This window comes from Oenanthe melanoleuca, chromosome 3 (assembly GCF_029582105.1).
Source record: "Oenanthe melanoleuca isolate GR-GAL-2019-014 chromosome 3, OMel1.0, whole genome shotgun sequence".
Classification (NCBI taxonomy): Eukaryota; Metazoa; Chordata; class Aves; order Passeriformes; family Muscicapidae; genus Oenanthe; species Oenanthe melanoleuca.
The window spans coordinates 50,864,137-50,889,806 of record NC_079336.1 but is presented as its reverse complement, the minus strand read 5'-3'; the positions used below and the strand labels follow the sequence as shown (position 1 = coordinate 50,889,806).

Sequence of the window (25,670 nt, the reverse complement as noted above, 5' to 3'; positions counted from 1 at the left end):
TTTACTTCCCTTTCCAACACATGCCTGTTGTTTCATTCACCATTCAATTCACCTTGTTGATTTTTGCATTGTCTCCAAAATAATCAAGATAACTTTGAAATCCGATCTTGCTCCTTGTGAAGTGCTCATGGTGCCTTCCCACTCAGTGCCATACTGCCATGGTATTTTCTGCTGTGGCAGACACAGCTACAGACAGCTGTGAATATTGAGAGCAAGGAGCTAACTGAAGACCAGCTTAATAGTTCCTGTCTGCTTTTTCATCTACTGGTAATGATATTCTGGGCATGATAATTTCCTCATATAAGCAAACCATTGATAGTTGGAAAAGGTACTAATTTTCATTCAGTGGACTGAAATACTGGAGAGAAGTGTACAAGTTTTTGGGCACACTATATATTGAAAGCTGGGTGTCTGTAACCTTGTTTGGTAACCTTTGCTGGGCCCAGCATGACAAAACAGTTTTCTTCTGCCTTATTTAGATGAGAGGAGTATTTTATGGGCTCTAAACCACAGAACACTTTTTTTTTTAAATGAAACTTTAATTACTTTATAGCTATTCTAGTTTTCTTTTTCTTCATGAATAGGTTATTAAAGTTGGTCTCCAGTCTGTGTACATTAGCACTAACTTAGTATGCCAATTTTGCTTTTCCCAAGTCCCTATTATTACACTGATAGTATAATAATGTAGCCCTTATATTTTTAAAACGGCTTTCATTGTTACCTATTGTGAAGATTTAACAACTTTGAATGTCACTTTCTTTTAGCCATTTTCTAATATATTCCTGAAATAAATTTCTCATGTTCTGTTCACTCATTGTTTTTTGCTGCTTCAATGGGTTAAAGTGCCTATTACTGGTAAGTATTCTGTGAGGAATGGAGAACTACAAATCCTGAGGAGGTTTGAGATGTGTGTGATTTAGTAGGGGTAACACTACAATAAAAAGTGACTGCTGCATGTCACTCTCCTTGTTAGGCAGGTTAGTGAGGCATAAATTAGCTACTGAAATTAGCAACTTGCAGGTGACAGTTCAAAGAGTTGGGCTTCCCAGGAGATTTAATTTCAGAAGACATTAATAGTGTTTGTATTTTGGTGTAATTGTACAAAATCGAACCCTTGGGGTGTTCATTTTTTTTTTCCCTAGAGTGTTTTCCCTCCCAGTCTAGATCCTTTGCAAGAAAAATGGAAAACTGATTTCAAAGAAGTTTAGGAGGGGTTGACTACCCACTTCTCATTTCAGTAGCTACTTAGAATTTTATTTCCTCTGCAAATTCATTTGATCTGATAATTACTAATTTGAATAAAATTACTATTTCATAGAAGGGATTTGCAAAATGTGATCACCTCATGCAGCTTTAACATTTGGTTTTGATATGAGAATTCATGTAGCACAGAGAGTTAGGAGAAATTTCTTTGCTTATACAGGACAAAAAATTGTGACTGAAATCAGCACACTCAACTCAAGTTTCATTTTTCTACTAAAAGACCTGAGTTAAAATGACTACTCTGTATTGCTGATTCATCTTCCTAAGTGAAGGTGGTGTTCTGAGGTGGTGGCATAATTGCTTTTCCTTTTTACTGGGTTCTCAATTCACTCTTTGTTGGCTTTAGACAAATGATGTGCTGATACCACTATGGAATTATTCTAATTTATTGTTTAAGGTGTAATATTGCTATTGATATGTATTAGCCCTTAAAAAGTTACTTTGGCTGATAGAGTCTGGAGTTTCCAAGTACATTAATGTCATAAAGTTTTGTAGCTTCAAATAAAATGCCCCTCAGACATCTTTATTGCTGGATGAAGGACTGCAAACTTTTGTATGTGTTTGCTGTTAAATTCTTTTATGTACTTCACAGTATTTATGTGCTGGAGAGTAAGTGCTTTGCGTTCTCAGAAGTGAGAGGTGTTTTTGAAGGAAGAGGTTCAAAATAGATGTTGATACGTATAGCAGCAGGTGTTACTGCTCTGTGGGTACATAATGCACTGATTTCTTGTGAATACAGATGAAAATCACAGTGCAACAGCAGAGTCCAGCCGCCTCCTGGATGTCCCTCGTTACCTCTGCGAAGGCACAGAATCCCCGTACCAGACTGGGCAGCTGCACCCTGCCATCAGGGTGGCTGATCTCCTGCAGCATATTAACCTGATGAAGACCTCTGACAGCTATGGATTTAAAGAGGAGTATGAGGTGAGATCTCCAGTGGTGGGCCTTTGCTAGGAAAAATCCCTTTGAAATGGGCAGCCTTTTGTTTGCATTGTATTGAAAAAGGATGGAACTAAATGTCATGGGTTTAAGTGAGAAACAGATTAACAGGCATAAGATTCTTATATCTGTAACCCAGAAGTGAAATAGTAAATGGGTCCAATAGTTTGAGCCTTTACAACTGCCTGGTAGAAAATCCCTGTGTGTTCCCTAGGGTATAAAAAGAATCTTTTAGACGTATTGTAAAAAGCTGCCACTCTTTTGTTGCTGCTCTTTAGTGGAAATGCTGTAATTAGCTATGTGAGCTATTTTTAGTGCAGATCTCCTGGATTAGGTTAAAGTAAAGAATTTAACCTGCCTGGTTTTACAAGAAACATTGACTGGAAGCACTGTCCTGATTTATTTTAGCATCTCACTAGGGCAATACTGGGAATTATCACCAGCTGAGAAGCAGTAAAGAGATGATAAGGGTAGTAACGTCTTGAAGTTCTAATTAAACCTGCCTGGGCATGTCTACTTACAACTATAATGTTAAAATGGAAGCAAGAAATTCCCAGCACTGGAGGTAGAAGATGAGTACAGATTTGTTTTGCTTCTGATCTCTGAATCTGTTGTGATTCTTTGGGATTAGGACATCAGGCAGGACACACAGTAGAGATGGGAATGGGACTGCCAAGGTTGCTTACAATACAGCTAGGCTTACAATGAGTTTTCTCTGAGTAAGTAATCTCTTCTGACACAGTTTTCACCCTTCTCTCTTTTCTGCAGCTGTCTCTACTGTAAACATAAGAACTGGAATAAATAAATATGTGGTTTTTAAAAGAATATTATGCTCTTTTCCTCTCTTTTACTTAAACATGCTTTGTTATGCTCTGCCTAACTTCAACGCTAAGACCAAGTGAAGCCACTGTTGGGGGGGAGGGTGTTCCCTGATGCCATATCAGGTGTTTTCCTGCTTGCTACTTCTTCTATCTCTATACATGACATCTATTCCCTGCTTTGGGCTTCTGGCTGTGCATTAAAGTTCTGATTCCATGGCTACAGTGTATTTTCTGGAGATAACTTAACCAGGATAAGAGATCATCTGGAAGGAAGGAGTAGCATAGACCTACAACAGCAGTAAAATATCTACGGGCAATGAAGAGAAAGCCAAGGAGAAATAAAAAGTGCTTCTATCAATACTGAGAGAACAAAGTCTTAAGGGTTCAAAAATGCAGAATAATTTTGCTAGTGACTAGAGGGAGGGGTATGAGGAAAGGCAAAAAGAACAATGAGCATTGAACAATGAGGAGAGTTCCTGATGTCTCTGTTGGAAGGAAAGATGTGTTACTAAGTAATGTGGAAAGCAATATAATGCTGTAGTAAACAGGCTGTGTATTACAGTGTCTTGTAAGAAGAGTGATGAGTCTCTCTGTGCTTTCTCAGTTCAATGTCATTCCTCCATAGCAAGGAGTTTAAGCAGTTTAGCCTCCCGGCAATTACAGGATTTGAAATCCCTGTGGAGTTCCTCAGTGAGTTGCCCATTTGCTGGTAGCAGTCAGAGGGAGAGGCTCTGTTCTTCTCTAGATATTTCTGTACCGTGGTACTGCCTGGGTGACCGGGGCAGGCGAGCAAAGCTGAGCTTACTTTGTGGTGGGGCAGTTCTTTTAAACTGTTACTTTTGGAGATAAATTAATGGTCAGAATGTTTTCTTTCGGAACATTTTTATTTATAGAGTTTCTTTGAGGGGCAGTCAGCTTCTTGGGATGTCGCTAAGAAGGATCAAAACAGAACAAAGAACCGCTATGGAAACATTATAGCATGTGAGTATCGGTGTCCTCGGTTTGAGCCATAGCTCTACTCGTGTGTTACTCGGGCCCTGCTCTCTCTTCCTTTGCAAGTCTCCGGTGGCACAGCTGCTTAGTACCTGCAGTGGAGAAGCAGAACAGTGCCTTTTTCAGCTTTTGCTGTTGTTGCTGTTGTTACTCTTCACAGTTCAACTTTCTTCCTTTTATAACTCAGGCTGAATTTCGCATTTGCATCTCTGTTGTGCAAGCTGTGGTAAGCATACATCAGCAGCAGGCTGGCACTCATCTGGATGTTGATTCTGTTTATTCACAATTTGTGTTGTTTTACCCATGCAATTGAACACGCAGGAATCACGGTGCTGGAGAAGTCCCTGAATGGTAGAGTTACCTCTTCATTGAATCCCAAGTGCTTTGCTGACTCCTTTGTCTTGATTTCAATAATGTCTCAATATGAACTTGAGCACAGTTGGGTTGAAAGTGAGGATATAGTAATCAGCATTTTTGGTTTTCTAGATTACCAGCAGTGGATCTGATGTTGAAAGGGACTTTGAGCAAGTAACCTGGTTTCTTTGTCTCTTTTTAACCACATGTAACTGTGCCAATACCTTTCAGCTGCGCTTAATGAAATGTAGTGAATGTTTTTTGAAGTAATTGCAGACCTCAGACAAAATGATTCTTTGTATTTCTGTGTGAATACTTTGTTTTTAAGGATTGCAAATTGTGAGGTGCTTATGCCAGCTGATTCTGGTTTTCTAGATGACTTACCGTTAATATCTTACTTAAAAATCACACTTCAAAAAGGCTCCGTAACCACTTGGTTTTTACAGATGACCACTCCAGGGTGATTTTGCAACCTGTTGAAGATGATCCATCTTCAGATTACATTAATGCCAACTACATAGATGTGAGTGGAATGCACAGCTTTCTCCCTCTCAATTTGCCAGCTTCTCTATGTGAAATTATTGCATGTTATGCTACAAAATTATTGAAAGCTTTCTTTTATTAAGAACAAATGTACACTTTCCTTGTTCTACGTCCTAGTACTCACTGACATTGTTGTGCTTTCTTTCACATCTGACTTTGGTTTGGGCTGTAGATTTGGCTGTACAGGGATGTAAGTACCACTATATGTGAATAACAGCATCCTATTGTAAATATTTAATATAGATATTGTTATTAATTACTTTCCTTCTTCTATTTTTATCAGTTGATAAGTATGCATGCCTCATCTAATTTATCTCATCTGTTCCTTTAAAAAATTTCTTTTTTGTGTGAATATTTTTTGTACCTGTTTTGAAAAGATAATTTAGCCTTTTAGCTTAGCTCTGCATATTATTGGATGTTAGGTAACTCAGGTGAGCCTATCTGTTAAAAAGAATTTGCTGTTCCCATTTTTAGTGGTGATTTTGACATTAGCTTTTCTTTTCCCCTTCCCACGTATATGTGAGAAGCTAGATAGTATGCTGCACTGTAGTTGTTTGAAAATATACCTGTGGACTAGTCATAATATGTATGGCCAAAAAAAGGAGGGATAATGACTTTTGTGGGTTGGGGATTTTTTTGTTAGTTTGTTTTTAATAATATTTTAGATAATCAATATTTAGCTGGCATTTGCTTTAAGGTGCTAATTTAGGTATTACAAAGTATATACACAAACACTTACACATATATATATATATATATTTTTTTAACACAGAAATTTCCTCACTTCTGCAAAAAATCTCGAAAATTTGAAATTCCATTCCTTAATCAGAATACAAATTAGTTTATAAATTTTAAAAACTGATCCAAATTTTGCCAGTCAATTAGACTAACAATATATTACTTTTCTCTAATTAGGAATAAACAAATTATTGTATTCAAATTAATTCTAAAGCAGTTTAAAAAATAGTGGAATTCTTGAAATAGATGGCTTTGCTTGCTTTTCTTTATAATTGCACCTTAATAGTTTTTCCTGACCACTTTTAGTTGATAAGTTATTTAAGACTCTTTTGACCTTGCAGGATGTAAATGTTTAGCTCCAAATATATTTCTGTCTTTTTATTTGGATATTTTAACATGTCAGTCTCTGTGAAATGATAGGCCCGTGATATTTTGCCTGGGGCCTTAAACAAGAAAACTCTCACAGATTTTTAATAATTCCCTGAGGATATTGGCTTTTTTATTTAGGAGTGAATTGCATCTCATTAGAAGCAGGCAAGAAAGCTACAAGTTTAAACTGGCATTTTACAATTTTTAAGTGACACTTTTATCTTCCTCTCAAAAGCATTAGTGAGGGTAAACCCATGTAGCACATGTTCCTCTTCCACAATTTTAAGCTATGGTTTGATATTAAGTACTTCAGGAAAAATCATTTGATGCAATTTTGGTCTCCTGTAAAGCTAGGAGTAAGATCAAAAAAAAAAAATTTTAAGAAGCCCCAAGAGAAAGGTGCTCTTACTCTAGAGAGGATAATGAAGCAGTCTGTGGAAAAGAATATAAACTCCTTGGGTACACTGAAATCCTTCATTTTAGTAGCATCTTGTGAATACCAGGAATCCAAGGGCTCGTACTCCCCTGTAATGCAATACTTCTAGCAAGTGGCCTAATAAAACTTAACCTAGAGAATAATTGGAGTTATTAACATTTCCACATTGTGAAATTCAGTATTGTCTTCTCACCAGCAACACTAAACTTTCCTTCCTCTTTGTAGCTGAATTGCTGGCACTGGTCAAAATATACCCTGAATTATTTCCTCAAGAGCAGCAGCTCTTTGTCTTGTAGTTTTTATGTAGACAATTAGTGCTGTATAGTGCTGCTAGCATTGGCATAGATCCAGCCATCTGGAAAGGCTTAGTTGTGTAGGGTTATCTATTTACTTATATATACATATATATATATGTGTGTGTAAGACTGTGTATATACTTGTGTGTGCCATGCCCACTGTAACTGATGCACACTTTGTGCAGTTCAGCAGATTTCACTGCAGTAGGACCTTGATTCTGTGCACACATCAACATGTCTGTCCCCATTAGTCAGGGTTGAGGCACACACCTCTTTGTGGGATTCTCTGTTTGGAAGAGGACAAAAGGTGTGTATTTTTTCTCATTGGCAAAGCTGGGAACACAGATCAGCTGTGAGATAGTATGGTGGCAGAGAATTTTTATTAAATTTTAAAACCAGTGTATACAGCTAGGAAATAATGTAAATAGAGGACTGATTTTTAGGTGCAAGGGACCAATTTAGAGTACTCCTCCCTGGTACACTACAATGTCTGTTCAAGTCAGATGTTCTTATTTTCATTTTATCTGTTGTCATTCAAACTTTTCAATATTAACAGGGTTTTTAGGTTTTGAGCTTCATGTTGCTCTTAAATATTGGTTTGTTCTGAAAATGTCTAGATATAAGGATTCTGTAGTATCCTTTTGCTTTTATTTTCCACTCTCAGTTAGTAATGTGGTACTCAAACCAACTTATATTGCTGTTTTAGGGATATCAGAGACCAAGTCACTACATTGCAACCCAAGGTAAGGATCTGCCAGCTTTAATCAAATCAAACAATTGTTCTCTGTAGTGTTCCATAGTGTTTTGGTAAAATAGAAGCAGATGAAAATAAGGAATACCCAGCATTGTGAGTTGTCATCCTGTGTTATGGTAAATGTAGTATGTTTGGGTGGAATGTGAATAAATTCAAAAATTGTGCTAATTTATCATGTTAATTAGCTATTGAGCAAATCTGTCAGTGATAAATTCAGCTGATAAAGTCAGAACCTACTACCATGATTTCTAATTATGAAGATGAATAGAGAAAAGAGACATGGATAGAGAACAGTTTCAACCCACCCTGAGGCATTTTTCTTTCCATATTACAATGTTTTATTTTACTATCTACAACTTAGTGCAGAATGCAGTGAAGATAGTAATGATAAATTAAACTTTTTCAGAAAATCTGGGTAAAGTAAGGCCAGAGGACAAAGACTCCTTGTACTAAGAGTACAGAAAGGCAAATCCTTATCATGTAACACTCTTCCAGTAAGAAGAGGTGCTAGAGAAAAAAAACAGTTAATTTCTATTTTTCAGTTTGTATTTCTGATAAAACTCCTCACAATGAGGAAAACCAAATAGATTAGTCTAAGATTGCACTGAAATGTCAGAGGCTATGATTTTAAGTAAAAATAATTAGATTTATATGTGCCATCGTTTGATTTGTCGGCATAATTGGATAGCAGTCTGGAAATATCCTGTTTGTCCCTCAGTTGATTGTAGGTGCACACAGGAAACTCAAAGTAAAGACTTATTTTAAAGCAGGATGCTCACAGTTCTGTACACATTTGTTTTTCATTTTGTGTAAGTGCTGCCTAAATAGGTCTCTATATGGCATTAAGTCTACATTTGTATTTTATTTCTGTTTTACTGTGCAAATCATTGCACATAATAGTGTGTAAAGGAGAGAAAAAATTTATTGCTGTTTTTGTGTGCAGCCTTTGATCTAGCATATGAAAGAACGTGTCTGAATCTTCAAATGTGACAGGGTTAGTGGTGCTTGGCAGTGTTAGGTTTACAGTTGGACTTGATGATGTTAAAGATAATTTCCAGATAATTCTGTGATTCTATATCTCTTCTATACAGTAGTATTTATAGTACTGCTGGATGGTTGTAAAGGAGATGTTTTGGAGATTGTTGTAACAGGGTAAATGCCTCTGTCACTCAACTGAAACATGTCTCTGCAGCAGAGCAGGAGGCAAAGCTTAAACATGTGCTTCTCATTTCTCTGCCTCACAGAAAAGTACTTAAGTTACTTTAAATACACTTTATTGGGAAGTTTCTGGCTCAGTGCCTACTTGTGCATCCATGCTTGCCAGGAACCAGATAGTAAATGCAGAGTATCTGTACCAGCACCCTCCTATTTCACTCTAGTGTGGGCTTCTTCTTGGTGAGCACCTGAAGAAACTCATTCTCAACACATTACATTTAACAAATGTAAAACAAACCTGGAAACGTAACTATAGTCACAGTCACACATTACTGTGTCCTTGTAGTTCTCAGGCAACTTCTGTCATTTTGCTACATGAAACACCTGCCATTATTTTCTTTCTAGTAGTAATTCAGTTAAATTGAGAATATCCAGCATTGGTTAGAAGTAACAATATAATCTGGAAACCAGCACAATGGCATGATGATGTGGTTTCACAAACCTTTCTTCTCTGAGCAAACGTGCTCATGTGCATCAGCTCTGAAACACACTGGATTTCATTCTTAGCATTTCTTTGACTGTTTTTTTGGTTTTTTTGTTGGTTTTTTTGGCACAATATTACCTGGAATTTTTTTTTACAGGTCCAGTTCATGAGACTGTGTATGACTTTTGGAGAATGATATGGCAGGAGCAGTCAGCTTGTGTTGTGATGGTCACAAATTTAGTGGAAGTAGGAAGAGTAAGTTTTCGGGTTTGCTTTTCTTTTAATGCTGCCAGCTTTAAAAAAAAAAACAAACTGCTGACAAGACATAGTATGGGCAGAATGTAAAAGGGCAGCCCTGCATCCTGAGGGTGCATGGAGAAGGAGTCCAGGCAATGTTGCAGTTTTGGTATTGTCTAAAGTAGTTTCTGAAAACTGATGCTGTGTTACTTTCATGTGTAGTGGAAAATTGTCTGAATCCAAAATTCATATTTCAGCAGAATAGATTTGTATAGTGTCACTCAAATGAAAAGAGCAGTGGAGGAAATGTGCTTCTATATCAGTAGCTAGAAATCAGCAAATTATTTACAGTTTAGCAGTAACACATACCTCAGGGAAGTCTATAAAGTATCTGGGATTACTTGCAACAGTTTGATTATGGGTACAAAACGCAGTTTAGCATAAGGAGAAATATATTCTACAGCTCAGCACTAAAGAAAATACAAATGGTCATTTAGAAGTGAATTTGGCACCTAAGTAGGGCTGTGTAAACCACTGGAAATTCCCTGTAGCTAGTGCTTAACTTGGCATAACAGCCACTAACCATGACAAACCACATGGATGCTCAGTCATTTTGTAAATAAATGCAGCGTCATGCAGTAGTACATGCAGTACTGTATCTTCAAGCTTTTCTTTTTCCTTGGTGTAAAATCATACCCATTTTTTATTCAGGTCAAGTGTTACAAGTACTGGCCTGACGACACTGAAGTTTATGGGGACTTCAAAGTGACTTGTGTCGAGATGGAGCCCCTTGCAGAATATGTGGTCAGGACCTTCACTCTGGGAAGGGTGAGTTCATTTGAAAGGGCTTAGCAAAATACTGTTTCCTGGTAACAAGGAGGATCAAAGAGGCTATGCTGATGTTTCTGTGGAATACCAAATCCCTCTGGCTTGTTGGATGGGTGTGGGCAGCCTTACCTTACCATGGGAGTTACACATTGCGTCAGCGCTACCCAAGCATGCATCTCACTGTGGGACCTTGAATTTCCCCAGAAATGCTGGCTGCTGCCATCCCCTCTCTGACAGTCACCGCTTCTCCACAGCCACACTTCTGAGCTAAACTCAAGTACCAGATTATGAGTCATGCCTGCTGTTCATCCCTACGCACTCTGTCCTGACCGCTGCTGGGTCAATCTCAATCAAAGGACAAATTCTGTGAATACTCTATGTGCTAAAGTTGTGATCTTATGCTAAATTATACTTGCCTTTAAATGTAGCAGGCCCTTGTCCTAGTTAGCAAAACTTCTGAAAATCAATATGAAGTGCATCAAAGTCTATTAAGAAAAGATCTTCAGTGGAGCAAAACTAGCATGCCTAATTGCCAAAGTAAAAATTACGAATTTAAAAATTACAAACTTCAAAATTAAAAAAATCAATGACATCTCTAAGCTTCCTATGGATTGTGGCTTTAAATAATTGATGAAATTATGAAAACTGCATGTAGATTCTATCAGTATGTGTGATCATTATTTGAGTCAGATAATTTCTAGTCTATTAAATACTTCGAATTTCGTAACCTTTTTTTTTGCCTTTTACAGAGGGGCTACAATGAAATCCGTGAAGTTAAACAGTTCCATTTCACTGGCTGGCCAGACCATGGAGTTCCTTACAATGCCACAGGCCTGCTTTCCTTTATACGGAGAGTCAAAATATCTAACCCTCCTAGTGCAGGGCCTATCGTTGTCCATTGCAGGTGTGTACAGAAGGCATAGATATGTATTTTTCACAACTGTGTATATGGTTATTTACAGCAGTCTCTTCTGAAGCATCCATCATTTTGAAGTGCTCTGTTTTTGTTCCCTTTTTGAATTGCCTAATTCACACTGCAATAGGATTGGGCTGTCTACAGCAATGTTTGAAAATAACCAGATTCTAGTACATTTTTCTTAAATAGAATTGTCTGAGATTTTCTTTTTCCTGCAGCAGCACCATGCTACTCCACGCTATTATTTTAGGTAGCCTTCAAAAATTTTGTGACAGCATTTGAGAATGAGTGTAAATGCACCTGCTTTGATAGATTGGTATTGCATATAATGTCTGAACTGATTATTAATTTAAAGCAAATTAAACAAATAGATGAAGAAAGATGGAATGAGGTCAGTGGCAACAAATACAGAATGTTTCTCCTGTGCAGATTTTGCAAGGTTATATTGTTGGGACACAGTCCTTTGAGAAATAGAATTTGCTTTCTGCAAATGTTTGATTTACTTAAATATTTTAGTCAAATGTTTAGTTATATTTAGTATATTTAGCCTTTACAGATTTTAATAATTCATTGTACAAAAACTGTCCATAGTTTTATGTAAAGCCAAAATAAATAATGAGTGAATCTTCTGGATATCATTAAATGTGCTATATGAACTAGATTGGAACTTGGCTGGTAAAACATACATTTGAGTTTCTTATTGCAATCAATCACTTAAAAATCATTCTTAGTCTTATTAAAGAAAAACAAAATCTATAATATTCTGAAGTGCATAAGTTTAATCATTCTTCAGATTTCACTTAAACTAACTTCTTTTTTTAATTTAAGTATTGATCTGGGTGATAAAAGAAATTTTTTTTTTCTTTTTTGTTGTTACTTAGTGGATCAAATGTGATGGAAAAATGTTGTTTTTAACGCATCAAAAGGTTTAAAAGATGTTATGATGAGAAGGAGAGAAGATAAAAATTAGATGATGAAAAACTGAATGATGCTCTCAATAATGGCTGTAAAGTTTTTAGATGTTTTTCTGGGGCTGTTCCTGACAGTCTTTACTGATTGTTTCCAGTGCTGGTGCTGGACGGACGGGCTGCTACATCGTGATCGATATCATGTTGGATATGGCAGAGAGAGAAGGGGTGGTGGATATCTACAACTGTGTCAAGGCTTTGCGCTCCCGCCGCATCAACATGGTACAGACTGAGGTACAGTGCTTTGCCTTGGAAGCACCTGGTGCTTTCTGAAACATTCTAGGGCAGAATCTCACAGTGACTCTGAAAAGAGCTGGCAGTGGCCTTGTGGAGGGGGGACCATTGCTCAGTGTAAAAGCGCCCAGACCCAGGCTGGTGCAACAAATCTGCCAATTCTTGCAGTCTTCACAGAAATGAGTGCCCACCCAGCTTGGGAACAAAAGGAAAGAAAGGATTTTTGTCTTTAGGTGTGACTGGGATGTCTCTTCCCAGCTCTGGTATCAGCAATCCCAGGATCCCAAAGGTCAAATTTCAGCAGGCTGCCACTTGTTTTAGACAATCTGCAATCCCTTTATCTATAAATTGACTGGTGAACTTTACGTCCATTTCACTCTCATTTTAATTTTGTTTTTGTTTGCTTTATTAACCTTGCTGCGAATCTTTTCCATGTTTTTACTCCTGGTCTTTCTACATGCCTTCAGCAGCTTCACGCCAAAATCATTGCCTTAGGAATGAAGTTCTAACAGCTCCCACTCTGCCACCAGAGTACCACTGAGCTTCCAAAGAAACACAGGTTATTGGTTTATGTTGGCAGATTACCTGAAGTGGTTCACCACTTCTCTCTCCTGCCTTCCATAAGGAAATATACCTGAGATGTTATTGCACCTGTGACCACACGGAAATCTCTGCAGTTGACAGCCAAACATGTCAGTGTAATTTGGTGCAGTTTTCATTCCATGCTGCAGCCTATGCCAGTTGAACAGTAGATGGTTCTGGTCAACTACTGCTGCTACAGGGCCATTAACCTTTGGGAAGTGCATGGGGTGGAGTGTTTCAGAGTGACTGCTTTAACCATCCCAGCTTAACCTACACTTGCAAGTGAATTAACACATCAACTACTATTCCTTTGTCTCCCTTTTGCCTCTTACCTCTCACCTTCTCTCAGAGGTTCATACTTGTACAGAAAAATACAGCTGTCATTGCATCAGCTTCTTGTGATGGTCACACTGTCAACAGTGATGCCAATAGCTCCATAGCCCTGTAAAGGCTGTAGAGCCAGATGACTGTGGTCCCTGGACATGTGCTATTTTCACAGACACATGTTAAATTTTGTGCTCTTAAGAATCCCTTTGGATTCTATTCACAGTAGGTACATGAGGCTGGCACAGCTCTAGACAAGGTTTACAGTTAATACTATCAAGGTGAGTACATATAATGGGCATTTTGTGTAAAAATTGACAGGAGGCCCTGTAATAGTAATGCAGTTATCTAGGACTCAGGCTATCACAAGGCAAGTTAGGAAAAATGGGAGGAAATGGTTCTTCTGTTGGAACACACTGGAATTTATTACTGGCCTGGAGCCAAGTATGAGGCAACTGATGCCCTAGCTTGCACATGCATAAGGAGAATGTAGCGTGCCAAATACTTGCTAATCACACTAGCAATTTACATTTTCTGCTAACATCAGAAGACTGAAAGCTGTTTGAAAAAATTGATAAAGCAAACAAATCTTTGGCACATGCACAGAAACCCACAAACACTACAAGAAAACTGAAAATCTCCTTAAATAATTTACTATCCCTGTTCTGTTGAGTTTTACTGGATTTAAATTGGTCCTGAAGAAAACGTCCTTGTTCACTGCACCCCAATAAGAACAAGAATGTTTGTATTAAAGCACTATTTCACGTATTGACGGGCAGTATTTTGGATGGGTTTAAGACTGTGCAGTAGTCCTGTTTATCCTAAAAGAAAGATGTTCTGGTTTCAAATGGTTGCAATTTTTGTTTCTTTTCCTAATTTGACAGGAGCAGTACATCTTTATTCACGATGCCATTCTAGAAGCTTGCCTGTGTGGAGAAACTGCCATTCCTGTCTGCGAATTCAAAGCTGCTTATTTTGATATGATTAGAATAGACTCTCAAACAAACTCTTCGCATCTCAAAGATGAGTTTCAGGTATTCACAGTTCTTACCAACTCTTGATGTGACAACAATTTTTTTGCCTCTAGATACATTTAATATATTTTAAGGAGAAGGTTTTTCAAATTGACTTCTATAGCAATTGGTTCCTAACTTTTTGTCTACAAAATAAAACATGTTTATGTGCTTTACAAAATTGTTTTAAATACAGAATATCCTGCTTTTAATAAAATTGCAGTAAGTATCTGTCTGAAATAAAGATCAGTGAGTAGAAGCCAGAGAGAGTTTTGGCTTGCATTTACACATTGAAGGCGTAGCTTTTTAGGGCTCCAAAGGATCCTCTTTTTTTCATTCCTTTTGGAAGGGATGGTGTCATGTGGAATGTGTTCAGTATACAGAGTGCCTTTAATACCCGCAGCTTAACCCCCCCTTGCAAAGCCTCAGAACGTCCAACAAACAGAGAGGAGCTTGCATTTGCTAATGTCTTCTTGTTAGTGCCTCATGTTTTCTCATATTGCAATATTTTACAGTAAAACTCTCAAGTCCCATGTGTGTTAGCTCAGCCTGCTTAAACAAGCGTGTTCTTTCCCTTAGACCCTGAATTCTGTGACCCCTCGCCTGCAGGCAGAGGACTGCAGCATCGCCTGCTTGCCAAGGAACCACGACAAGAACCGCTTCATGGATATGCTGCCACCTGACAGATGTCTGCCTTTCTTAATCACTATTGATGGGGAGAGCAGCAACTACATCAATGCTGCTCTTATGGACGTAAGAGACTACCTTCTTTGTCTGCATAGCGTGCCATGGAAAGCTCTGTAATGTGAGAGAGAGCACTTGCTGGTTTAAGAAAGGGTAATTCTGTTATTGCAGTGCCCAGTAAAACAGTCCTGATCAAGAAAGATGGGGGTGGGGGAAGGTAAGAAGCCCCACCAGCTTGTGTTCTTTGTTCAGAAGGTTCCTTATCTTTAGTGTTTGGCATCCTTGTGGGACCCACTGGAAATCTCACTTTTTTAACAACATTACATAAAGCTCTAGTGTCCAGACGTCCAAATCTCAAATCTCAGCTGCATCTCAAAAATCTGCTGTTTGTTAGGATGTAAGTGTTATCTATTTGGGCATGAGGTTTCTATCACTATTCCATAAAAAAGTCTTTCTATATTGAGGCAGGAGCAACAGAGGAAGAAAAAATTGTTTTCTTGGCATGTTTGGGTATAGAGTATAGGATTGGGGATTTTGTTGTTCAAAGTTGAAGCCTGAGTAACAGAAGTACTGTCAGGGGAAAAGGTGAATTTATGGGAAAAATGGAGTTGAACATGCTTATAAGTGTCTGATCAATAAAGTATTTCATGTGCTGCCAGATACCTGCCTCTGCCTCCCATTAGCATTTCCAAAGTTAGATCCCTAAAGCCACTTTTACAGTAAATACTTAAATAAGTGGTCTGATTTCCAGGAGCGTCTCCCCTTCCTCAAAAATGAAATGCTCTCAGAAACTGCCATGTCAAGGAGACATGCTGAAATAAAATGGCAAATAGCAGAAGCAATCATCAACACTGATTGGTATAGTCATCCTTGAGTTCTGCCTGAGCTAGTGCAGAAAATGAACTGATAGCAAAATGCAGCCCCAAATCTTACAACCAGTTTATTGTGTCAAAAAAATAGAGGGGTAGCGTGTGTAAGACCAGTGTATTAGGGTGTCACGGGGGCTGAACAGATGAATTAGGGTAGTGAACAAAATTCTGGTAGCAAAAATTGTTTAGAATTGCAGTTAAAATTGCATTGAGCACCTGGATAAAATTGATGTACTATGAGCCAACCAACATAGCTGCATAGAGGAGTGTGGTTTGGGATGAAAGGAAGACAACACAGGCTGTGGGGGCAGGAGGACTTTGAGTGTGCAACAGCATGTGGAAGGTAGGGACATGAACCAAGCAATGTATTACTACTGCATCATCATCAGAGGCAAGTTAGAAAAGGCAGAAATGGTAGTAATAAAAGGAAAAACAGCAGCAGAAAAAAAAAGCTCTTATATTGCAATAGGCATATAACAAGGTTATAAGTAGAGGGTTAAAAATTTGGGTAACACAAGTGGGGTTTTTTTTTGTATTTTCTCTTCTGGTTGTTTTTTTTACGACTGATTTATTCAGAGAAAAGGAACTACTCCTGGACAAGGAAAAGGGACTTTCAATAACAGAGCACAAAGAGAAAGTTACGCCTTATCTTCCTCTTATCTTGAGAAACACTAGAAATATAGGGAAGTGGAGTAGTACAACGTCAGCTAGGACGTGTTTTACTTCTTAAAAGTCAGAAGAAGAATCAAAATTGGTTGTTCTTGTGTTGTCCCTGGGCAGCAAAAAAATCAGCAACCTCCTAAATCTCTTGCTAAACATGTACTGTCCTAAAGATATTGCCAACAAGTTATTGGAGGTATGTCAATATATTGCACTTAAAGATCCCTTAGATCAATCTTCAAATGAGCAAGCTTCTATAGCAAAAGTGGTTCATCTACCTTACCAGGTCTTTCTCTTGGATTAATTTACTTTTCTGTGGATATTTACAAGTTGCCTGTGAAAGACTTCTGATCTCTCCCCTTCTGCTTTCTGCATCTGTGGCAGGAAAATGGCCTCTCCACTGTTAGTTGCATCTAAGTTACTGCATGAGGCTTGAAATCCCTATTTGCAGTTGTGTATAACACAGCATACAGAAAACTGAACCTGTGGTCATGGCATGAAATAGTATTTTGCTGTTTAACTTATGCTTTCTGCTGGAAATGGGCCCCAGTGATCCTGAAAGTCAGTTCTGTGGGTGTCCCTGCAGCTGTGCACTGTGAAATGGAGTTTGGAATTGAGTTTAGTCCCCAGTTGGGTCACAGAGTTCATGCAAAACCTACTGTGGAGAGGGTGATCTGAGACCTCTGCACCCCTCTCTGCATCATCAGGGGAAGGCTCCCTGCTTGGCTCCTGGACACAGTGCCTAGAACAGAGTTGCCTGAGCCTCAGCTCAACAGAGCCATGAGAAGCATCTTCAGTGCCTGGAGCATATCTGTGTGGGAAAACAGGGCTTGTTCTGTAACCAAGCAGAAGTAACTTCTGAGCAGAGTAACCTCTTAACTTTTACATCTTCAGTGATATATGAAGTAACTGATGTCACAGCTTTGTTCTATTTTTATGTTTTGTTCTGTTGCACTGTTTCAGTAGAAGTTAAGTACTTCCCATATCAGTACTAATAAAATTGTTTGCCTTTACAGAGCTACAGGCAGCCAGCAGCTTTTATTGTCACACAGCATCCTTTACCAAACACTGTGAAAGATTTCTGGAGATTAGTGTATGACTATGGCTGTACTTCTCTTGTGATGTTAAATGAAGTCGACCTAGCACAGGTTAGTTTGGCACTCGAGTTTTCCATGTATTGTCACGTACTTTAATCACTCTGGATTTACTACATGATGGAAATGTAGAGCAGTGCAGTGACTTTACAATTATTCTCTGCTTTGCAGCAAGTAATCACCACTAGCTGCTCAGTAAAGGTTGGGTGAGATGTCTGCAGTGGAATGAGGCAATGCTCAAGTTGCAAGTCACCATTTAATGATGCCTGTTTTGCTCTGGCACAGGGCTGCCCACAGTACTGGCCCGAGGAAGGGATACTGCGGTACGGCCCCATCCAGGTGGAATGCATGTCGTGTTCCATGGACTGCGACGTCATAAACCGAATTTTCAGGATATGCAATCTAACAAGGGTAAGGATTATTCCAACAATATGGGACAGAAAAATATGTCATTTTTCATACTCTCTAGGCTCTTGTGCTTTTTAATTTTGAGTAGTAGTAAAATACTAATGTTCATAAGATATTACTCAAAAAGGAGTCAGTCAAGCATCAGTATTTAATACTGACTTCTAGTACTTTTCTACAACTGCAATTCTTTTCTACAGTACTTTGCTTCACTAAGCAGAGAGAGCCATAAGGTGAATGGATGTTGTTCTGAGGCATTCTCTCTGAGAAATATTCTGTTTTCTGTTTGTTTGGTGTGCAGTAAAAGAAATACCCCTGTAATGAGCATGTACTGACAGATATTTAGTTCATAGCTTTGGTAAGATGTTTTCTGGGGTCAATCATGAACAGAAGCACTGAGGCTGATTATACAACCAGCACCTTCTCAGGCTAAGATGTGAAAACCACAACAGGAAAGGCAGACTGTGGCACCCTGCAAAGCAGGATGTGAAAAAACTCTGAAAATTCCTCTGCCTCTAATGGGTTCTGCCACCACAGTGCCTCAACATACAATTATCATCTTTTTCTCAATTTCAGTAGTAGTGCCAGTCTTGCATTCTCATCAGCTCTTTCATATCTTGAACCATCTTATCTTTTTGCTGTCCCATAGTGTTCACACTCTCACAGCATCTTCTTAAACCCTGCTTGCCACACAGTGTTTCCTCTTTAGCTGACCTCTATGAATTGCTTTTTTTTTGTTACCTACCACAAAGAGTTACAAAAATTTGTGCCACTAGTCTATGTACAATCAGCCAGCAATCCCTATTTTATTTAGAACAACTACTTTTTATCTTCCATCCAGTACTGAACTTATCACAGTTGCTACTGTATCTTGTATGTTTAACTGTCATTAATCTCAAAAGATAACTGTGGGGAAAATTAGTTACAGTATACACAGATATCTTTCATGTATTTTTTTTTATTTTTGTTTGCTTTTATTTTGATCACATTTTCATTTTTCAGAGGGCAAAAATCAGTTTTCATGTGGCTAGTACTTTACTCTTTATATATATATATATATTTTTTTTTTGCTTATATTCAGAATTAAAGAAAACATTTTCAGCTCTTCTTGGAAACTACAGGAAACTAAGGTGTGGGCACACTGGCAAATATTACACCATAGTGCTTTTTTCTTGTATTTTGAGACTTCCTCTTTTGGGTTTTTTTTTTCTTTTTTTCCATTTCTTCCTTTTATATGGTGCCTTGATTTTCTACTCCTCTACTTCTCTTTGTCTCCTATGCCCTTTTGCTCATAAACCTTGCTTTTAAAAATCTCTCTGCTCTGTCCTTACTTTTCTAAAATCCACATTCCTATTCATCATCTTCAGCGTCAAGAAACTAGATAGACTATTTATTCTTCCTGTTATTGAGGCCTTTCTTGTGACAGTCTAATTCTATTCAAAGCTCTCTCTCTGTCACATCTGGCACGTGGAAGGCTCAGAGACGGGCAGCAAGGCTGTCACAATTATCACAGTCTGGCACAAAGGGAAGACTCCAAGGACAGCAGTCATGTTTGTGCACCAGTATGACTTGTTGTTCCTTTATAATGGGGTCACTTCGCGTGTAGGAGCCAAATGTATGTCTATTTCTGCATGTCAAAGAATTTAGTAGTGATGTTTTAAATTGATTAGTGGTGCTAAGCAACCTTGGCACATAGGATCTATGGAATCTGGGGTACTTGTCTATTCAGAACTCAGGATAGGTTACATTTGTGATCGATAAACTGTGGTGTTGTCTTCAATGTTCAAAGCCTTTTCTACCTTTTCTGTCATCTTCCTTGAGCTCAGGTGCTAGAAATTACTGGAGGTCCCACCGTGCAATATACACACGTTAGAATCTGTCCATAATATAAACACCTAGGTTTTACATTAGTTTTATATTTTGGTTTCTAAACCAAGATGTAAAGGTGCCATTTTGACCTAAAGTTCTTTGATTCCCTCAGCCACAAGAGGGCTATCTGATGGTGCAGCAATTCCAGTATTTGGGATGGGCTTCTCACAGAGACGTACCAGCTTCCAAGAGATCCTTCTTGAAGTTGATTCTCCAGGTTGAAAAATGGCAAGAGGAATGTGAAGAAGGGGAGGGCCGGACCATCATTCATTGCCTGTGAGTAACTTGGAGAAAACCAATTGTTGCTCTTCAAAGAAATTCTTATAAATTAATTCTTTGCTTTAATTTAAGCAGTATTCTTATGGAAATTTTATTTTGCACTTGTGTCTGTTACTTTTCTAATAATAAAAAAAAAAGTACCACTGACTATCCCTGTAGGTTGGCTTTCGTTCAACTTTTGGACCTTTCTGTGTCAAGTCAAGGAATGAATATTTTGCGTGTGATACCCTTATACTGTCATCTTCTGTACATAATAGAATGTTTTTCAGGTGCAAGGCATGTGCAGATCTGTTTCTTCTGCCTGGTTTCTGTAAGGAAGTCTTTTATACTGAGTGCCAAATAGGGGGTTTTGTGTCTCTTTTGCACAGAGTGTGCTACATTTTTTCCCCTAAGGAAAACCTAACCAAAAGCTGGATATATAAAATCTGAAAAAAATCTCTATTACAGTACATGATACTAAAACTATTGCTGGTAAATGACCGCTGGATGCCTACCTGATACTTAAATGGGAGCTGGTTTGGGAGTTTTGAAAAGATGGCATCTTCTTGTCCCTAACTTAGAAATTGAATTATGCATTTCTCCTTACTCTGAAAAAAAGGCCTCTGTTTAAATGTTCAGAATTAACTAGTGATCCGTTTCTGCCTCCGCCACCTCAAAATTAATAAGAAGAAATACCTACCTTAATTTCTTTGAAATTAAGATTAAAATAGTTCAGAAGTGTCCCCAAAGGTCAACAAGTTATTAAATCAGTGATGCCTTAGCAGATCTGGTTGAATAATCCTCATATCATAGGTTAATTTAAGTGAGTGTCTTTCCAGAAGTAAGTGGAAAATGTACTTGGCATTGAACTTGTTTTTATTATTTTTAATGTCCTACTTGCCATTGAACTTGGTTGGGTTTTTGGTTTTTTTTTATTTCTAATGTGTATGTAATTTAGACTTATAGCATGGTTGGGCAGCATGATGAGCTGTAAGGGCAGAATTCGAAAGCAGTAATTGAGAGGAAGGTCAGAAAAAGCAAATGACTTAGACCAACCCCACTGGAGCTGCAAAGAGATTGCTAAAGTCTGGTGTCCCCCTAAGACTCAGGAGTCACAGGTGCTTACAGAGTGAAAGAACAGAAATGTGTTTTGGGTGCTGTCTTAGGCCAGGGTGGCGTTTAACCCCCTCCTTTCCTGGCGCACAGGAACGGCGGGGGCCGGAGCGGGATGTTCTGTGCCATCGGCATCGTGGTCGAGATGGTGAAAAGGCAGAACGTGGTGGACGTTTTCCACGCTGTGAAGACCTTGCGGAACAGCAAGCCCAACATGGTGGAAACCCCGGTAAGCACAGCCCCGCAGAGCTGCTGCAGACAGCCAGGGAGCCAGAGGATGCCTGCCTGTGTGAGCCGCGTTTTCAGCCCTGTGCCCGCAAAAGAGAGCAAACCTACCATGGGCCACAAGAATAATGAGCAGATGTCGAGTGTAGATGCAAGTCAGGATCATGAGAAGACAGGCTTACCTTTCTTGTTGCGTGCTTTCCACAGAAAGCATTCATAGTTAGCAGAATTCACTTTAATTTCCCAAAATAACCTGGTCTTTTTGAAAGGAAGTTGCAGCAAGCTGCACTCACACGAGCCATCTTGAAATTTTACAGAGCAAGGCATTTCTCCATGGTAGGAATAAGCTGTGAAGTACAGATTCCTAGCTGGATCTGTGAATATTTTGCTCTTTAGGAAAACTGCTGCTTTGAAAGTTGTGTCAAGTAATGACAAGCTTTGTTACTCAGATTTGTACTAGTCGAGATGATACCTCAGAACTTTAAAATCAAACATTTGGAACTAGAATGTTGCAAATGAATATATAAACCCCTTTAGGTTGGAAGAGACCCTTAAGATCATTGAATCCAACAGTTAAATAATAAGCAATATAAACAATAAACTAATATAAACTCATATTAGCCTGAATTAGCAAAAATGCAAGACTGAATATCTGCATGTACATTGCCAGAACCCCAAATAACCTCGGATCTTCTGGTTAATCTATATGCATGCAGTATGAGTGCCTATCCATTCAAATGTTTGCCTCTGTCACAAAAACCGAACATTAAGGATTGGAAGGTCCTTAAAAAATTCCTCCACATGGATGTTTTTCCTTTTTGTAGGTGAATGAAAGCAGGTTATATGGTGCTAGGGAGTTCCTGCCATTTGAGTCTCACACTGCCAGCTGCCAGTGTCACTTTTCAGCCAGATGGCTGCCTGCAGCTTGAAAATCAGGGATGTCAATTGAAATTAAAAACATGGTTTAGTTTACACATAGTGGAAATTGCTTCTGACCCTGTGAACTTACATATTGTACAAAATGGCTGTAGTTTCCTCTTCCCATATTCCCCTTTTTTTCCAGGTGTCAGTGTTTGCTTAATATCAAACAGACTCTGTGGCACAATTCTCTTAATCATAGTGTATCACTTCCCTCCCTTGCCACCACATAAATTAAAAATATAGTTAATATGTTAACAAATAGAACATCCTGTGGCAGCACTGACACTGGGCTAGGTATTGCTGCTTTTGCTGCAAATGCTTTACATTCTCCTGTGCCACAGACATCTGAGACACAACATATTGAATTGCTGCCTGGGTTTCAGCTCACTGCTGTCAAGAAAACAGGTCAGATCAGATGGAAAATTATTTGTGTCTCTGTAAAGGGAGGCCAAGGTAGATGGTGGGGTTTTTTTTGATAAATCTCTGCAAACTTATATTGCATTTCAAAATAGTCCTGAATTCCATTGTAGCTTTACACTGAAGTTGCTACATTTTTTTTTAGTTATATATTTGTGTTGTGTGGATTTTTATTTAGAACTCTTGAACAGCAGAAGCTGTTGAGTTGTTAGTTAGAAAACAAACCAGCAAAACCACTATACAGCAGTGTCATGTGCCCTACATTCAGCAACAGGATCAGATAACAATGAGCAGTGCGGTAAAGCCCTTAAGATATCCCCACAACTTCCTGTTAATGCATCACGCTGTCTTCCTGTGCAAACAAAAATAAATCACAAAGGCAGATTTCATTTTTCAAGTCATAAGGACAATAGACATCAAATTAATTTCTTTGGTTTTATTTCTTCTTCCCCTTCCCCTCTCCTTCCTCCTCCCTGTCTCCCAGTATCAGCTCTCAACAGCAGCACTGTTGAGGAGAAATAATAATCACAGTGAGGTTTTGAGCTTTAACTTATTTTTAAAATGTTCATCTGATCTTTTGGATGCCACATAGATGGGATTGTACTAATGGGCTCTGGACATGGAGCTGCTCTGGGTCCTGCACCAGTTACTGCTCAATATCAGCCAACTCAAATACAAGTGGGGTATCAGAGTAGAGGTGCTTTCACTGCAAGAATGCTCTGACTGAAAGGAGAGCTTTTCATGTTTGATAAACTGGTTCAGAAGCTGAAAAAAATCAGAGAAGCACATCATTGCTTTCCATGGTCAGGGTCCTTTTTCCCTTCATTGGTTGGGATGAGTTTTTAAATCAGAGCTGGTAATACACTTGTGTAATTGGGGGAAAAATAGAAAATCCAAGCCTGTCTGGTTTACTAGTCAGCAAAGAATGTTCTTGGTTATAGATATTGCTGCTAAGATTTTAGATTTTAACTTAACTTCTGTTTCTGTTCCCCCTTAAAGGAGCAATATCGTTTCTGCTACGATGTTGCACTGGAGTACCTGGAATCCTCTTAGTCGGAAAGGACGTGACGAAGTTCACCAAATATATGAATCTCAATAAGCTGTTTTGACAACAGTTCTTGATCCTGTGAAGAAAGATTTTAGGGAAAGAGGGGGGTGGGAGGGATTTTGAATTTTAAATGCAAAGTATTTTTCTTATGAAGTTGTGTATCTTAATAAAAGAACTCGATCTGTTTCTATGCTTGTATACAGTATCAATATTTAGTGCCACATAAATACTATTTAATGAAAACCAGAGTCAGAAGAGATTTGAGCAAATTAGGACCTTCTCGTGTGTGTATATGCAGCTGTCTCTCAGATACAGTAGAGCCACCATCTGTTGCATGTATCAATATTTCCTATATGGTATTAATTTTTTTTTTTTTGATACATTGTTAAAGTACAATAACAGTGCAGATTGATAGTAAGGTTCATTCTTTATACGTTTCAAGTGTTGCATATATATATTATATATAGTAAAAGAAAAACTGGCTTATTTTGTTTTAATGTGCAATGATGGCTGGATCACATAGAGATCTTTATAAAGAAACTTAAACATAAGCCAAAGACTCAAGTGTAAATATGTCTATATGGAGAAAGCACATGTATTTATTGTTTACTTGCATTCCTTTTTTGATGGCTGAAAAAAAGAAGAATCATTTTTCTTGAAGAAAGCTTTTTTTGCTGAAATCAAGTGTAAACAATTTTTGTAGTTTATTTTTTGTATGTTTTAGTGTAAGTAGAAGACATACTTTTTATGCATAGACCAAGAAACATTGGTATAGTGGTTTTGTTGTGTACATGCTTGTGATTCAAATTCATGTAAACAACTTGATAATAGAAGGTCTTTAAGTACAGGACCAAAATCTAAACATTTTCCTGAAAATGTATAGTTTTTCACAGTTGCATTAGTTAGGTACTGATAAAAAAACTATGTAAGGAAGTGCACACTTCAAAATGGCCTTGCCTATGACTTGCACAATACTGGGAGAAATTTTTAAGATCCATTAAAATTGTACAGGAACCAATTGTTTCAAAAATATTGAAGCACAGATCAACAGAACTGTGACACAAATAGATGGGTCTGCATATGCCCTTCAGGGTAAAAAAGTATTTGTTTAGCAAATTGTAAAATTAAGCAATGTTTAATTTGATGTTTACAAACATGTAAACTTTGCTTCCAAGAAAGCAAAATTTGAATAAACTAATGCCAGATTCTGATCATAATTGTGGTGTTCAAAATGTTACTTTGCTTTTACTTAGTTTGCAGCCATTTCTTCACAAAGTTTCATCTATATTACCAGCTAAAATCAGTCCAGTCTCTTTTTGTTCATCTTTAGAACAGAGAGTAAAATGCTTTTAAATATTCTGTAAAGTAAGAGTGAACTAAATTTTTATTTAAAGATCCTTTTATATTTTTTTTCCTACTTTGATACCCTCTCATTTACTGTGCTTGTTAAGTCATTCTTGTCTGGAAGACCAATATATTTGGATAAGGAAAATGTCAAAAGAAATCGTATTATTTTTCGCCCTGGTGTTTCAAGGAGTATGTCATAAGACTCCATGCCATCTGCATGTCCTAAATTTCTTCCTTCAGATACATAGAATTATCCATTCAACTCTAGAAACAGCAGAGAAATGTTTAGAGAAACACTGCTTGTCAGATTTTTTTTCTGTGCCTCCATCTACACTGCATAGCTCCACCTCTTTCAAATCTAAACCATTTTCTTTTTTCTTTTTTTTTTCTTTTTTTTTTTGTGTGTCACTCACTGTTAATTCCTAGTTATGAATAGCAAGGTAAATAAATAAGGTTTGAAACATTCACTGGGTCCGACTTCTTAATACTCAAATTACCCTATTTTTTCTTCTG

At 38.0% G+C, this 25,670-nt stretch overlaps 1 protein-coding gene across 3 annotated transcripts in view; it reads left to right on the top strand.

Moving 5' to 3' along the window:
* Nucleotides 1–25,027, top strand: part of PTPRK (protein tyrosine phosphatase receptor type K) — a 371,462-nt gene extending 346,435 nt beyond the window's left edge. For 2 of the 3 annotated variants that reach the window (XM_056487252.1, XM_056487251.1), the window contains exons 16-30: nt 2,003–2,187; nt 3,917–4,004; nt 4,817–4,893; nt 7,459–7,495; nt 9,303–9,400; nt 10,094–10,210; nt 10,960–11,114; nt 12,193–12,328; nt 14,119–14,268; nt 14,827–15,000; nt 17,477–17,608; nt 17,840–17,965; nt 19,941–20,104; nt 21,293–21,428; nt 23,762–25,027. In XM_056487252.1, coding sequence (XP_056343227.1) covers nt 2,003–2,187; nt 3,917–4,004; nt 4,817–4,893; nt 7,459–7,495; nt 9,303–9,400; nt 10,094–10,210; nt 10,960–11,114; nt 12,193–12,328; nt 14,119–14,268; nt 14,827–15,000; nt 17,477–17,608; nt 17,840–17,965; nt 19,941–20,104; nt 21,293–21,428; nt 23,762–23,815 — 1,829 coding nt within the window. In that variant the 3' untranslated portion in view covers nt 23,816–25,027. Of the gene's footprint in view, nt 1–843; nt 856–2,002; nt 2,188–3,916; nt 4,005–4,816; nt 4,894–7,458; nt 7,496–9,302; nt 9,401–10,093; nt 10,211–10,959; nt 11,115–12,192; nt 12,329–14,118; nt 14,269–14,826; nt 15,001–17,476; nt 17,609–17,839; nt 17,966–19,940; nt 20,105–21,292; nt 21,429–23,761 lie in introns of all 3 variants that reach the window. The other variant, XM_056487253.1, reaches the window with a different exon arrangement.
* The last annotated feature ends 643 nt before the right edge of the window (nt 25,028–25,670 follow it).